Source organism: Halichoeres trimaculatus, unplaced genomic scaffold (genome assembly GCF_033239565.1).
Source record: "Halichoeres trimaculatus isolate MK-OKI-2021-1 unplaced genomic scaffold, fHalTri1.1 fHalTri1_scaffold_10, whole genome shotgun sequence".
NCBI classification, from domain to species: Eukaryota; Metazoa; Chordata; class Actinopteri; order Labriformes; family Labridae; genus Halichoeres; species Halichoeres trimaculatus.
The window spans coordinates 26,697,812-26,715,461 of NW_027437187.1; the positions used below are offsets into that span (position 1 = coordinate 26,697,812).

Below are 17,650 nucleotides of genomic sequence, written 5' to 3' on the forward strand. Positions count from 1 at the left end.
TTGACCTTGACAATTTTCCCTCAATTAAGGCCTTTTTCATCAAACATACGTCTTGTTTTAGAATCTCTCAGAGCATTTCAAAGAAAGTTCACTCTGACTCCTCACCATGGACTGTATAATTAGATTAAATGGATGTAGCCACCGTGACATTAACCATTAGATATCAGGCTGCCTTTGTAAAGCCTTGACTTCAGCACATTCTCACATTGATATTCTGGATCCATAATTAAGCACAGTAGAAAAAAAGTGACAGCCAAGAAGAAAGAGGAGCATGCAAACATTAATTTATAAAATCTGTAGCTAATTTATGAGCAGGTAAATGGATGGATAGCGACAGGTGAACAGCGTGTTGCGGGTTACTTCAGAACACAGAGTCCTCCACGTGGAGTTTTCTTTGTGCTGTAAAGCCCAAAACTCTCCTGAGTCCACACAAAGGCAGCCAGAAATTCATTAATGTATGACAAACATTGGGTGTGATTTCAAGGCAGGTACACTCAGTGCAGACACAAAGTAATTGCAAAGAAATCAGTAAAAGAAAACAAGATATTTACTCAATGAAAAACTGGAGAGCAGGTTTGATGGACAGTCTGTTTGTACAATAAATGCAGAGGGAGTTGAATTATTTGTCCACTTTAAGCCTGAAAATACAACAAATCACTAACAAACATTGCCCAGAGCTTAAGTTTACCAACTGTAGGAGGCCTTGACGTCAGTTTTTTCCCCACCTCTGTGTTGGTTCAATTGAGGCAGGAGTTTTAATGTTTTGAAGTCAGGAACAAAAGGAGCAAACACAACTACAGTGCAGCTCGTCTCAGAGTTGGTGGTCTAAACTTTAGTTTTGTGGCTGTTTATGAGCAAAGTCCCCATCATGTTTCAGAGTGAGTTTCCATTTGTTGCGTGCTGTAACTCTTTATACCAGGATGTTAAGTTAGGATGAATAAATCTCACATGAACACAGCTGAGATGTAAAGTTCGGTCACTGTGTTGGCTGTGCAATCTCAGAGCCCATCTGTGATCATCGGCTGTCATCGAGCAACGACACGAGGTGTTATATGCCTCTGGGAACAGATGCAAACTTTCAGTCATTCTTGGTGAAGCAAAAACAGCTCCAGCCAAGAGTTTCATGCTGTTTATTTTTGCAGCTAAGGGGCTGAATTTTTTGGTCCCTTATAGTTGTCGACTGATACCCGTTTTTCAGTGGTCAGTGCCAATCATTAGTGAGCTGGTCAGCTATGAGCTGCAGCCCTCAGTCTAAAAAATTGAAGCCTGTGTTAGAAACTGCAGTCTTTCCAGAATCCAAGCAGAAACACCAGAAACCACATACACACCAAGCAAAAAAGGGGGTTTTACAGCCAAAATAAGCATGTTGACAGCCTGGTCCAAAAAGCATGGGTCTGAATGGCTCATTTCTCTTTCAGCACACGCTGTACAGGGGGTGCTGTTTGTAAAACATGTCACTTTTAAAGTTCTTAAACTTCATAATTTGGCCATGACAGGGCATGGATGACTTGACAGACAGGCAGATACCCTGTAGCTGTTTGCAAAGAGGCCAAAGGCCTGCCTCTTTACTTCATCCAAACATGACAGACAGTGGTTTGACTAAAAACCACAATGATAACATGAAATGAAAACATGCAGGATAGATGAAAGATAAATGCTGAATAACAAAATGGACATGATGGAGAGTGCCAGCATCGCTCTACAGGAGCCACACTCACAGAGCTGGCTGCAGAAAATATTTGTTTAATTCTTTAATCGGCCTTGTGAGTGCAGCCATCGGCTGGTGCCAATTATTTCAAAATGCCAGTCATCATGGACTGATTAATTGGTCTATCTCTTTCCCATTACACCCTCCAGGACAGCGCCTGTTCATCTATTTTAAGCATCAGTCCAACCTTAGACTAACAGATGCTTGAGTCTGTTGTACTTCAGCTGTTCAAACCTGAAAACAAACCTATTTTCTTGCGTTTTAACTAGAATGTATGGGTCTCAAGTTTGTAGAAACACCGTGGTTGTGCAAATTTTATCATAACTTTTAAGACGTTTTGTTTCATAGTGGTGTGGTAGGTCAGCTGGATCATTTCTGATGCATAGCAGGTAGTCAGGAAATGTTTTCGTTGATTGGTTCTTGCAGAATAAAGCAAATTTGTTGAAGCACAGAATGGGAAAAAGTTAGCAGCACAAAATGCACCCGTTAGAGGATGAGGAAGATCATGGTTGTTGATAGACATACATCGATCAATCAGCCAGCTGTTTGATTGGTGCCGGTTTCCTTGATTTTGGGTGATTGGCGATCGGCCCATCCTTACGTAAGAAACTGATCTTATGTACCTCTGAGGAGGTCTGACAGCCAGCCATTGTTGCTTTTTGCTCTGAGAAAACTAAAACTAAAACTCAGTTAATACTTTATCGGTAGTTTCAGTTAAAACATAAAGGTTTATTGTTTCACAGGTATTGTTCAATGATTTTCAATAAAATAAGATTATAACATTGAAAGTATATGCTGTCAGTAATAAAAAAGAAAAATCGGTATTGGCCAAAACCAGTATTGGCAGGTCAGGCTCTTTAAAGATCGGTGATCGGTCTGAAAATTGTGATCAGTGCACCCCTAGTTGTTGACTTAATTGAGCTTTAAAAATGATTTTTTTGAGCCACCATCAAGCAGACACATGATAAGCTGAAGTTTCAGGTACGGATGCTCCGCTCCGACTTTTCTGGCTGATCCAATACCATTGTTTAACACTAACCTGCATGCCCTACTGTGGGATAAGCCTGGTTTTGGGTAAAAGGCAAAAAATGAGTATATGGAATTACTGAAATTGAAACTTATTTAAAAAAAACAAATATTAAAATGTTTACCAGCAGTTTGGTAAAAAAATAAAAATAAAAAAAATGAAAAAATAAAGTTTCAGAATGTACAAAAAATACTTTATAGTTGTAAACTTTATACCCTGTAGACTGGTACAAAAAAAGTGCATCAAAGGTAACTTTCCAAATCAAGTAGCCAAAAGTGCCAGTAAAAAAAGAATGCAGAACGCACCTGCTCCAAACCATCCACCACTTAAAGGTTTGACATAACTTTCGACAGCCAAGTTAGATTTGATTGACTTTTTGTACAGTTTTCATGAATGAAGTAGCTACAGAGATCTACACATTTTCTGACATCAAGCTTTTAGAATCAAAATTCTGTAAAATTGAGCTTTTAAAAACAGTACTCCACTGAAATTGTCATACTCTTGGAGCCAGCTCCAAGTGGCCACTAGAGGAACTGCAGTTTTTTTTTTTTTTTGGCACAGCTTCAATTTTCACCCTTTGTATTTGCAGAATACTTATCACACATGACAGAGACCAATCATGAAATTTCACTGTGCACACAATTATAGGGACGTGATGGGCTCCATATGAAGTCAAACCAATCTCACGGAAGAAGGTGAGATTGAATTTAATTTCATATTCAGATTAAGAGATTGCAGACCCCTCAGTAATTATTGGCATGAAACAACGTGGGTAGATGGAGCAGGAGATAGGACAGTGTGCTTAATTCATCCTGATTTTAATCAGATGATGAATCAAAATGCTTAATGTATTAATCAAATTAGTTCCATTTCGGGGCTTATTATTGAAATATCAAAGTGGAGTAGATCAAAGTGCACTTTGATGAGATTCTGTGTCTTTACCATGACGGATTTAATAGAAAGGCACCACTCAGTCCAGAGACTCTGCGGCCTCATAAGAGTTTTTTCTTTTCACTGAAACACTTTGACCTTGAGCGCTCAAGTCCCGAGAATCAAACACAGCGAGGCTGTTTTTCTGCCATTCATCCCCCTTTTGCTTCAGTTTCCTCATTCACTACTATTTATTCGACATAAGGTGAGTTAGTGCACAGGATGATAAAAAATAACAGGAAGAGGAAGCTGGAAGTAACATAACAGAGGTGGCAGTGGATGATGGGATTTAAACACTGTCGACAAAGCCCTCTGTGCTGAAAGATCTCCCTTCTTGGATCCTAATTGTCAGTTGTGCTAAGCTGTTGGCGGTGATCTCCGCTGGCATGTCAGTCCGTGGGACAGCAGGGCTTACTTTAGACCTCTTTGGTTACATCAGAAACTTGAGACGCGCTCACTTGAAAGTTTTTCTTTTTTACATAATTATTTCCTATCTCCTGCCAACATCCGAACACTTAAATAGGTCGGCGTGTTTGCGTGGAGCAGGCACAGCAGCACCAACGAACAGAAAAGGTCTAATCCCCTAAAATTAGGCACATTTTCCATGAAAGATTTCATTTCTTTTTGATTGATTTACAAAAAGACAGACTTGCCCTTACCCTGAGAGGAGAAATAAACAAATGACGTGTCTGTAAAGTCATCCAGATATCTTGTTTGTTTTTTTCTCCTCTCGCCTCTCACTAACCAGATGGCAGTCAGATTTCAGACACAGGGTTCTGGAAGACAATCAAGGAACAAGATTGCTTTTTCAGGAAGGAGGATTGGTTTAACTAGATGTCAAATTAAAGGCCTTTCTCACACACAGCGTGTTTCTGTGACTGCTTGTGTGTTCTTGTGCCTTCCTGTGTGTCCAGGCGTGTCTGTGTCTTTGGGTGTTGACTCGCGCTGTGAGGCGGTGAGGTCATCTACAGAAATCTGTCTGTGAACACCTCCTGATGGAATAGTGCACCGTTTCTAAGGTCAAGCACACAAACTTTGCCACTCAGGTTGACACAGGGATTCATGAATGTTTGATTGGTCTATTATCTGAAGCGGGCGGGGACGATCATCCTTTGCTTCTTGAATTCAAACACTCTTTCCAGCCTGATGCCGTCTGAGGCAAACCCCCAGTTTCTCTCTCTCCCCCCTTCTCTCTCTGCATGCCTGGCTTCATCTGCAGTGCTGTCATCTCACTGTAGGACAATTCTACACAATGCGCTGTTTTTAAGAGCGGAGCACGGTTTCAGGTGGGTGAAACTGGGGAATTGATACTCAGTCATTCCGACACTCCTCTTCCTCCTCTGCGGGGTGGATAAAGATCTGGCCATCCATCTTCTTGTCTCACCCATGTCAGCTCTGGGTAGCGAACGTGGCTACCTGTTAGCCAGAGACAACAAGAACAAAGCAGGAACATTACTTTAATCTCTGGCTGCTGCTAATTCCTACCTCTGCCGTCATCCAGGAGGCAGAGCTTTGTGTATCCCAGCCTCCCCCTTATGAACAATCCATCACTGTTAGTGCTTCTCTCCAGAGTGCGCTTGCTCCCTCCTCTTTTTTTTACCACTATGCTTTGCTTTCAAAAGACGATGCTCCCTGAAAGAACTGCAATATATTTCATTCCACAGTTGGCTGTTCAGGCTCATTTTCACATCTAGCAGCATCTTGACTCTCGACCTGCAGAATAAAACACATGTAAGCGGCTGCATTTATGTGAGAGAATGCAGCTCTGCATTTTTTACGTAGGGCTCTTAATAGGCTTTCAGAAGCACATCCAGAATCTATAATTGACACCTGCTGTCAGGCTCGCTCTGTGATTACACAGGAAAATGACTTGACCTGTAATGAACTGTAAAACTAATGACATCTGTGTGAGATTACTCAACTTGAAAGCAAACTGTTGTACATGAAGCCCCATCAAGCGTGATATTAAAATGTCCACTTTTACATCTTTCTGCCCAGGCTCCGTCGAAGCCCCGGCTGTTGGGCCCAACGTGATGGAAACCTGAGTCTAATGACTCAAGCAGACGGTCGTGGGCATTAGACAACTTCATTTATGAAATAGTCAACCTCCCGTGTAGCGATACATTCACATTAGCCCGCTTCACTTGAGAGACGCGCGGCTGTCACAGCCGCTGAGCAATGCTGATGTCCTCTCCTACCTGCATTCATCTTCCTCTCAGGAGCTAATGGTCTTCTCAGGTCATTTGCGCATCAGGCTCTCCATCATTCATCTCTCCCACCTGCAACCCTTTGGATAGCTGGTCCTCAGCTGCACACAGAGCCATGTTTAGAAGACAAGAAAAACAAAAATGCTCTGATTCATTCCTTTTCACTTCTCCTCGCTGCCTCGGTTCTGCCTGTTGACTCAAGTATCTGCAGAGGGCCATTCATAAACATGCAGGTTATGTACAAATGATTTGTTGCTGTAATTTGCAGGTTTGTGCCGGCTACTATTAATTGCCTGGGAGAAACCAGCCTGCCCTCTAATTATTTAATGATGGTAAATGATATTTACCTCTCTGTGTAGCAGCAATGTGTTTCCTGCTCAATGTGGACTCTGGTGGTCACAGTTGGTCTGACCAGTGAATTGTTGGATTGTTGAGAGTAGGCCTACACAAACCAAAATATGTCACATACTTCTTAGAGTATCCAAAACTTCAATCACATGAAGAAGATCATCACAAGATGAGTTTTTTTTTTTGTCCTATCATGAAAAAGTCTGGCTGAGGGCATCGCAGTGTTATGGCTTCCTATGTTTCAAACACAGAGTAACAACGCTGGAAGTCCATACAACGTGTGCAAATATTTGAACTGCTACATTTTCATTTGCTGTACAAATCTTTGAATCTGATCCTTTCAAATGCATGAGATCTTCATGAGATCTTCTTGAGACATGCTAAAACTAGAAAAGCAGTCCTTGAGCACAGACCTCTGCCAAGCATGTTGTGATTTTAACGCAACACTTTAGTCCTACTTTAATGTTATACTCCCTTTCAGCAGACTGTCTACTACAATTTGGTGTTAGTTGCAAGTTTGTACGATAATTTGTTACCTGACAGTGTTGAAAATTATGATGACCCAGTACATATTTCATATTCCAGATCTTAGTATCCAGAATATTGGATTGATCTGGACGGTACTTTTACATGTGTCAGAATTTATCCTGGCTTTGTCTCATATTGTTTTGCAAAGAAATCACACCATTTATTGTGGAGTTATTTGGTAAAACAACCCGATCACACAATGATAAAGAACACTTAAAAAAAATCCCGGCTCTAGACGGTGAACCGGATCACCTTCAAAATTTAATCACTTCTTCCTTATCCCATTTTGAACATTTCCTGAAAATTTCACCAAAATCTGTTTGATACTTTTTGAGTTATGTTGTTTACAGACAAACAGACAAACTCTCCCAAAAACATAACCTCCTTGGCGGAGGTAAAGATGAAGTCATTGCAAAACTATCAAATAACTGGTTTATGAAATGTTGGAGCAGTGGGCCTCAAACACCAAGGTCTACCTGTAGCTCTGCCCTTCAGGTCTCCAGAGGACTGGCCAATCAGAGGGAAGGAGGAGAAGATTTTTAGAAGCTCCAAATTGGGCTTTGAAATTTGTTTTAGAAACATTTTATGATTTACTCATTTTCACTGCACACTGACAAAGGCTTGAGACACTGCTGCTTGCAAGCATAAGAAACAAATCTTCTCAAAAAGTCTTTATAATTGACATTTCTGAATCCCTGATGTCACTGAAAGATTCATCAGCATGTAGCTTTTCTGCTGATTACTGTAAGTACTGTTGTCAGATCAGTTTGTTATTCTTTCAGTTCCTCATTAGAAGCAGTCGTGATATCTCAACATTTTCATGTAGCTGTCAGCCAAGACTGAACCCACAGACCGAACAAAGAAAACACTGTCTCGGTGTTAAATGTCGTGTGGTTTAGAATCATATTTTGCTCGTGTGTGAGTGTTGAACTTTCAGGCTTTTAGCCTGATCTAAGGAGACTGGCTCCCTCCCTGAGTAATTGGTGCTGCATGTGTCTGCTAACGCAAAGAAAGTGAGATCATGACGACGGCTTGATTTTCGCTTTACCTTACGCACAGACAGGTCCAACTGCCTGATAGAAGACAGGCGCATTAATCTCTTTAATGGGGATGATTCAGTCCCTATCTGACACATGCACAACCATTAATCTGTTCATGCTGAATGCAGTCTGTTCAACATTTAAGAGATGTTGAGAAATTACCTTCCTGAGCTCGGATACACTGATCGCATCAGTGTTGTGCTGGAATCTGTAACATGAACCACTTTAAAGAGCTTTCACTGCCTTTTCTCCTGCCTTCAATATTTAAGCTCTATTTTGATGTGGAAAAAGAACAAAACACAAAAGTGGCCCACAGACTTAAAGTGTTCCTCCAGGGCTCGGCGTCACGCTGCTCCCTTTCCCGTTTGCTTTTACTCGATGTGATACCGCTCGCTGTATCTTTCACAAGCTGTTTGGCTAACGCAGGTCACAGGGGATATGTAGTGCGTTTGGTCACGTTGTGAAAGCATTAGCCGGTGCCAGCAGGTGTGTAATTATATATGAAACAGCGTTTCAAAAGAGGAACATCATGATGACATGTAGAAAAGTAGGCCAGCAAGAAGAGACTTCACAAAAGTCCTATTTATTCCTCACCCACCTCAGATGTGTGACTTGCTTTTTGAAGCTGTGAAATAATCCAAGGTCACTGTAACTATTTCAAGACGAGTAAAAATAACATTAATCACACACAAACTTCACATGACGAAACTAGCCTCCGGTGCAGGTGCTTTTGTAGGGATGTGTTTTTTCTTTTCTTGTTTTCCTGCACAGTGTGCTCACTGTCGTCTGTTTTTCTCTGTTCCAGGTACGGTGACATGGTGCCAAAAACAATCGTGGGGAAGGTGTTTGGGTCCATATGCTCTCTGAGTGGGGTGCTGGTCATTGCCTTGCCTGTCCCTGTCATAGTGTCAAACTTCAGCCGTATCTACCACCAAAGCCAGCGGGCAGAGAAGCGACGAGCCCAGAGGGTACTGACTCACCCCCTTTCCTGTTTCCTCTCTCCCTTCCTTCCTTCCTTTCTCCCTGTTTCTGTCTCTTTTTCTGGCTTCTATCAGCCTCTCTCCTCTGTCCTCTTCTTATCCACACCTAACAGAATGACAGGGCAAACACTACCCTCCAGAATATTAATCTCTTATTGTATTCTGTGTATTTGGGAGGGCTAAACCCTCTTGAGTATGTTTCAGAGGGAGATGGAAATAAGAGAGTGAATGACAATGACTGAACAAATGATCTTCAGTGTATAGTGTCAGCAACTTTTCAATAGCAATGTGTTCATTTTTTCCTGAAAAGTGTTTGCTAAGGCAGATTTCTCTGTAATGGTACATTTAAGCAAAGCCTGTCCCTGCTAAATACTGTGGGTGCCAGAGGGAGACATAGCCAATTAGTGTGACAGACAAACCGTCAGAGGCTAAAACAGAGGTCTGTTTGTTTAAACAGAAAACTCGACTTGCTAGAATCCGTGCTGCGAAGATTCGAGGCACTAATGCCTATATGCGCTACAAACAAAACGGGCTCCTGATCGACTCGCTGGAGGAGGTAACGGGGACCAAGCGGCGGCTCGGGGGCTGATTGACCGGGGCCTCGCTGGCGCTTGCATGCCGCTCTGCTCGGGGTGGGGCGGGGGGGCCATGCCACCTCACACGGGGGGGGATTGAGGGGGGTGCTTCTCATGCTGTAACACAGGGGCTGCTGTCATTCCAGTGCTTCAGTGTGATCGTCCTTTCTCCTACATCACACCTCTCAGCCCCGGCATTGACATGCTTCGTCGACGCTCTCTCTCCGTCCATACAGCAGGAGTGGGGCCAGGCAGGCGCACTCGCCTTCTGGTGGAGCACGGCCATCTCAGTCACACTGACTCATGACCAAGCTCTGCATGTCTGTCCAACAGGGTTTGGAGGGGAAGAGGGGGGACCAAAGGCTTACGGGACAGTAGGTCGCCTGTGGAGACTGTCTGCGCAGCCTGCATCTCCTCTGAACTCTGTTTTTGATCTGCTGTGTGTGTACTGTGTGTGTTATTTCTAGAGCATCCGGATTGTAGTGCAGACTAACACAACATACCTTCCATCCAGAGCCGTGCAGAGCCTCATCAAAGTGTGTTGGTGGTGTTGTGGTCCAGAACTTGTGCTGTGTTTGGTGCAATCTGTTCGATCTGTGTCTAGGTGTGCCACTGCTGTTGCACTGAAATGAGCCCAGTCTCTAATTTGACTCTTCTGGTCTTTTTTTTCACTAAATCAGCGAAATGGAAAAACCAATTCTATCAGAGAAACATGTCGTAATCAGCTACCGTCTCTATGCACCTCTAAAACATCCCCATCTCACTAGGTTCTCAGTAGATTGGCTGCCGTGCTACAGATCTGCATTTCAACCGTCAATGCTTTGCCTCCATTACTAGCTGTTTGCCTGAGACTCAGCTTCTTTGCAGAGTCTGAAGCAGCTCATCTACACTGTTGTTTTCTCCCACTTTGTGTGTTCCAAGGCCTCCAAGGAGGCAGGACAAGCCCTGGTGGGGAAGAGCCCCAGCCCACCGTTTGAGAGCCAACATCATCACCTGCTGCACTGCCTGGAGAAGACCACGGTAAAATCCCTTTATTTCCCCCTGAAACTTCAAAGCTGTGTCCACTGGAAAACACACAGTCGCTCTGCTGTCTTTCATTCTTACTTTCTTTGTAGCGGATTAAAATAGCTATCTGGAAGAAAAAAAAAAAAACGGTTCCTTTTATGTAGGATTGCATTTGTGCTGTACCATCAGTAGTGCCAGCCTGGTACAGTGAATTACAAATAGAAACAAAGTGAGTTTTTTCATCCATGCACAAACTGTACCATCATTTGGTATGCAGCGGGAGTTAAAAATAGCTGTAAATGGGGCTGGGAAATGTTGAATCCCTTCTCCATGAACATGCTAAAGATAACATGACTCTGCTAGCCAGCAACATTACTCCTCCCAAACAAACCAGCATACTTAATTTTACAGTATGCATAATTCAGAGCTGTAAGAGCCTCTTTAATGCTCCGCTGTGACGTGAGTTTTACACTTGCAGCTCTGTACAGAGACACAGACAGGCAGCAAATCTGTGTTCCTTGTCGTATATCATCCTCCCCCCCAGTAAAAGCTTGCATGTCGTCTGGGAAAAGCTCCATAAAGGCTCCACGCCATTTAGATGGCAGTGCACATGTTTACATTAGGCTCCTCATATTGTGCATTATAGATGGAAGAGTGACGGGGGAAGGAAGAAGACAAGATGCATGATTCAAAGCTTATCACAAAGGCTGTGTGGCGACGCTGCCACCTGCTGGCAGAGCCTGAAGCACACTTTTATCTGACCTTCAAGTCCTGCTCGTTCGTCACAGGGATAACAGTTGTGAATGTTTTCACAGATGGCCCTTAATATGGACATCTGGGCCAATATATTTCTATTCCCATGATGATTCATTTTCCAATTATTAAACAATTTTGCTGTGGATTCTGTTCAGTCTGTTTAGTCTTTACTGTGAAACATCTTTAGTCATTATTTAGCAGAGCCCATCATTGATGTAATAGAGTGATTCATGAGTGGCGTTGACATCTGAATTCCCGCCACCTCCCTCTGCAGAACCACGAGTTTGTGGACGAGCAGACGTTCCAGGCCAACTGCATGGAGATCTCCGTGATGAACAAGTCGGGCTCGCGTGCATCCTCACTGTCCTCATCCCCGCACGGCCTCAGCTCATGCTGCTCCCGACGCCACAGGAAGAAGAGCAGCTTCAGTCTGCCCAGCACCAACAACCAGGAGCTCAGCACCATCCAGATCAGAGAGAGGCCCATGGCCAACAGGTAGTGCTGCTCCTACTCATACTTAAGTTTCCTCCATGGTTGGTTTATGTCTTGTTTTTCATCAGGCAGAGTTTGAAAATGATTGATCTGCATGATTAAAATTAAACGTAAACTGAATTCTAACAACCTACATTCACTGAATAATTCAAGCTTTTCTTTCTCATTTGTAAAAGATTAAATGAAGGTTTTTTCTTCATGGACAGACTGTGTGTTATTCGAATCCTTGGAAAAGATCTTACATTATAGGCTGAGATTTGTGCCGCTAGAAACTGAATTCAATAATAAAATTGAAAAGCATGATCTGGAATTGAAAGTAATGTTTTGAAAATGAATGTATTTGCTTTGAAATTGTTTTCTAACCTTCTTGAAAATCCAACTCATTATTCCTTACAAAATTCAATTTCAGTTTGTGCATTTGAGGTTGAGTTTTATAATTTAATTTCAGTACAGCTTTAAGTTTCGGTTTCTTTCACAGACATGAAGAAGATCTCTCTGAATCTGTGATTGATCCCTCTTCCTCACCAACGAAAATGACAAAATTGTTGTGCCACTCTGAACTCAAATTGAGGTTTGTTGTATTGATACATGAGTTTCAACGACCTCTGAAGTACAGTGTCATTGAAAACCTGTTTTAATAAAGTATTTTACCCCTTTGAGGATAATCAGACCACTACAGGCAGCTGAAGTTGTATTTTGGCTCTTTTCAAAATGACTCCTTTCTTGAAATTATCCACACACTTTTTTGGGGGAAAATCATCTCTAATACTAAAGAAGCTTTGGTAAGAATAACATTTCAGTTGTTAATTTTTTTTCAGATAAGTATTTTTTGCATTAAAAGAATGCATATTTACTAAAAACTTTACTAAAAAAGTTTCTACACTACAAAACCGCCCAGTGTGTCAAATAGGACACATTGTTTATCACAAACAAAAAGATACAGCAGTACTTTGTGTGTAGATTTTATTCCAAAACAGGATTTTCTGGCTGTTTTTTGATGGGTCAGGTTTTACTGGGTTAAATAAAACATTCATATAACCCTAACCATGCTTTTTGAATTCAGCACAAATCTCAGCCCAAATTAAATTGTCAGCTCATGCAATTTACACAAAAAATGTTGTCATATCCCTTTATCTCTGTTCTGGCACACACTTTAATATCATCGGGGATAATTTACTGTTTTTTTTTCTTTCAAATGAATTGAATTTTATTGAGCTGTCTTCAGTCGTTCGTGGTTTTTCACGTAAATAAAGCAAATAGCGACATGTCCTCTTAGTGTCCCCCGTTACTCTGGATAATCCACCAACATCACTCTGCGGTGGGTTTCGCTGGAAAAATCGACCCTTTTCACACATGAACAGCTTGTTCTGTAGATTATACAGAGAAAGCTGTATCTGTGAGGGGGCGTTGTAAACTATCTGATAAGATGAAGGGTTAGTGGGGGAAAGTGTTATTCTGTAAATTGGATGAATCAGTTTCTCGTTAATTTAAGTGTGAACATTTTTCCTGTGGTGGTGAGAATTACTTTTTTTTGCTGTACATTCTATTACATGTGGTAAAATACACTTCTGGTGTGATATTACTCATACATAAACATAAAGTCCGTTCATACTGTGTTCAGACACTCAGTGAGGGATTAAATGTGTGTTTAGTGAAGTTGATGTATGACTGGCTCTTTACACACAGACCTCATCTGCAGTTTATTCACTTAAGGCTCTCAAAGTTAACTCTGAAAATGAAAAAGCAAGTGCCTTTAGAGCTCCTTTGTGTGTAGGTTAATCTTAATAATCTTAATATCTGATCACTCTGTCTGAGAAGCTTTGAATGAACTCTGTGTAAATATCTAAAAGATTTGTACCCCCTCACCCTCTTACATCCCATGCTCTCTTTTACAGCCGCTCCAGCCTGAACGCCAAATTGGATGAGACTGTGCCCTTAAAAATCGACGAATCTTACATCACTCCCTCCATGGTCAGCCTCTCAGCCCCCGTTGTGACCTCATCAGACGGGCACGGCTCCACCACCACCACTGCATACTCTCAGAGCAACATTGTCCGAGTATCTGCCTTGTAGATGTCACGCCTATCCGATCAGCTAACTGGTCTCAAGAAAAAGCACCAGCTGCTGAGGAGAGGGACCACCGAGCATCAACCTGCCATAATCTAGTGGGATTATAAGCTTAGCAGAAGTCGGGGGTTTTTTGAAGTAGTGATCTCATCTGATGTCAAACTCTGCATGGTATTAGAGCGCAAGACGGCTGCCTTGGATATAAAGAGCAAAACCAGCAGATCCTGCTCCTTTAAAGCACAGCAGAGAGAGGAGGCGTGGGGATTGTGTTGGTTATCGTTGTTGCCTAAAACTACTGAGAAAAAAAACTTTATTTTTGAATATGTAATGTAGTCGTACTTGTTGTCTTCTGATTCCAAGGAGGAAAGGCAGATGTTACAAAGCTCATTCCCGATGGCCTCTGATGACAAAGCACACATATCCATTGACAGAAGGCCATCTTTGTGAATATTACACCCGTCGAACCACACTTTTCAAACATTCACCTCACATGCACATCTGATTATGTTGGAACCCCTCGATTGACTGGTTTCTATGAGTCCCCTCACTGTTGTAAATTCAGAAAACATTCACCCGAAGGAATGGAAAACTGTTGTGAATATTCATGAATGGACTCATTAACTGGTTGATGTCATCGCTCGATGAGTAAAATATTCTCCGCATCCCGACATGTTTGTGAAATGTGCAAGTGAAAATGACAAAATGATAAAATCTGTGTTAGCTTACATAACTTGACATTCTGATATGGATCTATGTGAAAGCCACTGTCATTAATTAACAATCAATATGGAGAACTATACAGGGTACATATTAGTTAGGTCACGAGGTAGAAATATGAGTGAGTGTTAACTAATACTAACCCTTATGTGGACTCTTAAGTATTGACCTGGAACAACCACTTTAAGAGTGTAAAACATCAAATTCATCATGTTCCTCTTGAATTACGATATTCCTAAGCGAGACTTGGTAGATTTCACTGTGTTAAAGGCCATTTTGTACATTTTTCATACTGTAAATATCTGGGTTAGAACTTTATCAGCTGCATTTGAAGTTGGCTCCTCTTCTTTCTAGATTTAGTTGACAGTCGTTGGCATACTCTTTCTGTCTGTTTCCTGGTTGAATTAAGGATTTGCATGCTGTCATTGCAGACTTCTGTTTTATTAAAAAAAAAAGTATGTCTCTGCTTCTTGTTGGAGGTTTGTCAGTAAACATGAGATTGATTAAAGGACATAGGAGGCTGGGATGTTATGATGTAAACACTTCGCTTTTAATAAAATACAAATCTTGTCATGGAGAACATATATAAGGGGTGAGGAAAAGGGAGAAATAATCACACATTGTGCATTTGGTGCAGTGGATAGAATAAATACTGTAGCTCTACTCAAACATCCTGCAATGACCCATGTCTTTTCTTTTCCACTCTTCTCTGAAGCGCATTTGGGAAGGTTTCATAATATTTTGCTTACATCACTAATGAGAGGATGAGATATTAACAAGGTGTTGCTGCAGGACGTGTGAGGACCTGACCAGCTCAGCGGTGGGTCCTGAGCGGTGCAGGGTCTCAGGAGACAGCCACAAGATTGTTTGACAGAGATGGTCTTCCTGCTGGGCTCTTTGCGTCTGCTCTGGCAGCCTGTCCCAGCATGCGGCGCCTCTGCTCTGTAGTGTTTAGAGACTGCTGAGAAGCCAGCCAATATTAAATTTCAGATATCACAGCAGCATATAAAATAATGGGCCTCCTATACCCACAGAGAAATTCCTGCCTTGACATCAGGGGTTCAATTCAGTTAATATTTGAACAAACTGGGCAAATGTTAACCATCTTAATATTCAGTTACACTGTGAATATTGAATCTGGTCATTTGGTCCAGTGTGACTTGGAGAGCAGTGGAAATGTGATCATTTCTTATTGAATATGGATTCAATCCTGTTTTTAATTCTGAAGAACTCTGTGCGAAACTGAGGGTTCACTGCAGCGTAGATGATGGGGTCACTCAGTGATGTGATGCAGGCGATAGACATGGACAAAATCTCCACATGCTGGGTGATTTTCATCTGTGAAACGATTGAAAATTATATAGTGTCAGAAAACAGACTTTATGTAACAGCTCTGAACTTACAGAAGAGAGGCTTTCAACATAGGGCTCTGGACCCAAATGTGGTCACAAGGCAGCGGTTAGGGACACAGATGTCATTTTTTATTATGTGAAAATGTATTTAAGTGAACCTGAAGCAAGAAACCTCCTCAGTAATTCATCAAACACACCTTCAGAGCAGAGATAATTACCCAATTCAGACAAACTCTTCATTTCACACATTTTGAAACACAAAATGCAAAAGCGCACCCAGCGTCCTCACCTCTCTGAGTACTTACCGGTGTGTTCTTGTTTCTGTGAACAGCCACATTCACCAGAATGGTTGTGATCAGCGGCAGCCAGAATAAGAGGAATGTTACACATATGTAGCCGGCACGCTTTGCCAGTTTACTCTCCTTCTTCTTGTTCGCTCTCTCTTTCTGTGCTTTCGAAGGCATCATGCAAACAGCTCCTATGCACTCGATGTTTGGTTGTGCAGCTTCTGGTTCAGGGGTGTTGATAGAGACCGGTGGTAACGAGGACACTGGATCTACTGTGATCACCGGCAGTGTGTTTCCAGTGTCGCTTTTCTTGGGTTGTTTTTGGTGGCTCTGTAAAACAGATGTGGATTCAGGATTCTCCACCTGTGGGGGTCGGGTTTCTTTCATTTCAGAGGGTGCTTTCTCAGTTTTAGATCCCTCTTTGGACTGCTTCTCTGTTTCCAAATTGCTTGACACTTTCTGAGCCTCTGTAGTTGAGCTCTTACTGCCAGCAGCTTTATTTACTGATGGGCTTTCTGCAGGTTTTGTATCAGATGAGTTGGAGCACTCTGTTTTTAAAGATTTCTCCTCTGTTGGTGCTTTAACCTTTGTGTCAGAAGGTTGGTGTTCTATTTCCAGGTCAGTTATCTCTATAGTACTTCTGATTTTTTTCTTATCCTCCAAACTGACGGGGACACTCTGAGGAGCTTCTGCCGAGGTCAGCAGAGCAGCTTTTGAATCTCTTTTTGATGAATCTGGTTCAACTTGTGTCAACACATCAGCATCACCATCTCTTCTGATCTGGCTCTGCTCAGGGTTTCCAGTTCCCATTTCCACAGTTGTGGTTGCTTCCTCATTAGGTTTCAAGTCTACTTTATCTTTCTTTGAAACCAAAAGTATGCCTTTGTCAAATATTTTGCGATTGTGAGATCTCACGAGGAGAAAAATGCATCCATAGAATCTGATAATAACAGCAAAGCAAATTGCCCAAAGTGGAAACAACATGTACAGTCCAAAGGTGTCATAAGAGTAGGTGGGTGATCTTTCTTCCAGTAAGCCTGTGCATTTTGCATGCACAGGTGAGTCCTTCAAAAATATGAGACAAAAACCAGCAACAAGAATAGCCACAGTCCACGTGAGAGGAATGAGAAGCATGATCCTCTTCTTTCTCTGGTTGGTTTTAAAGGGCTGAGCGATGGCCTGGTATCTCTCTGCACTGATACAAGCCAGTGTCAGCAGCTGAATGCAGCAGCTGAAGGAGAAAGAGGCCACCTGTGCATCACAGACCAGCTTGTCCAGGCGCCCTCTCAGATGCACGGTGATGATGATGGTGAAGAGGAGAGGACAGTCTATTGTGCATCTGAGAATGTCGATAACTGCAAGATTCACCACCAGCGCATTATTCCAAGACTGGAGAGATTTCTGGTTATAAACTGCGAGTATGACAAAAATATTCGCTCCAACCCCGACGACAGAGGTGATCAACAAAATCAGGCAGTTTGCAGCAACAAAGGCAATGTCAGTGTAGTCCTCATAGATGGTGCTGTTCCCAGAGTCCCATGCAGGTGTAGGATGCCCTCTCATCTCCAGATTCAAAGAGTCGACATGTTTACATCTGTTTGTTCAGTAACACTCAAATAAAACAAGCTTCT

The 17,650-nt window shown here is 42.1% G+C and overlaps 2 protein-coding genes across 3 annotated transcripts in view; one reads left to right on the plus strand and one right to left on the minus strand.

Moving 5' to 3' along the window:
* LOC141796513 (A-type voltage-gated potassium channel KCND2-like) overlaps window positions 1–15,119 on the plus strand; it is a 39,414-nt gene extending 24,295 nt beyond the window's left edge. Inside the window, exons 3-7 of one of the 2 annotated variants that reach the window (XM_074677678.1) lie at window positions 8,594–8,756; window positions 9,226–9,324; window positions 10,265–10,363; window positions 11,379–11,599; window positions 13,492–15,119. In XM_074677678.1, the coding sequence (XP_074533779.1) occupies window positions 8,594–8,756; window positions 9,226–9,324; window positions 10,265–10,363; window positions 11,379–11,599; window positions 13,492–13,669 (760 nt within the window). In that variant the 3' untranslated portion in view covers window positions 13,670–15,119. The remainder of the gene's footprint in view (window positions 1–8,593; window positions 8,757–9,225; window positions 9,325–10,264; window positions 10,364–11,378; window positions 11,600–13,491) is intronic. The other variant, XM_074677679.1, reaches the window with a different exon arrangement.
* Window positions 15,120–15,400: 281 nt separating this feature from the next.
* On the minus strand, window positions 15,401–17,582 carry LOC141796248 (uncharacterized). Its single transcript, XM_074677238.1, has 2 exons — window positions 16,038–17,582; window positions 15,401–15,718 (listed from the first exon to the last, which is right to left on the minus strand). The coding sequence occupies exons 1-2, from the start codon at window positions 17,580–17,582 to the stop codon at window positions 15,563–15,565; spliced, it is 1,701 nt and encodes a 566-aa protein (XP_074533339.1). The 3' UTR covers window positions 15,401–15,562.
* Between the last annotated feature and the right edge of the window lie 68 nt (window positions 17,583–17,650).

What these genes read in the sequence shown, in the direction of transcription:
- LOC141796248 (XM_074677238.1), bottom strand. Translation starts at nt 17,582, where the DNA reads ATGAGAGGGCATCCTACACCTGCATGGGACTCTGGGAACAGCACCATC. An exon ending in ACAGAAACAAGAACACACCG is followed by an intron (nt 15,719 to 16,037) that starts GTAAGTACTCAG and finishes ATCGTTTCACAG; the next exon opens with ATGAAAATCACCCAGCATGT.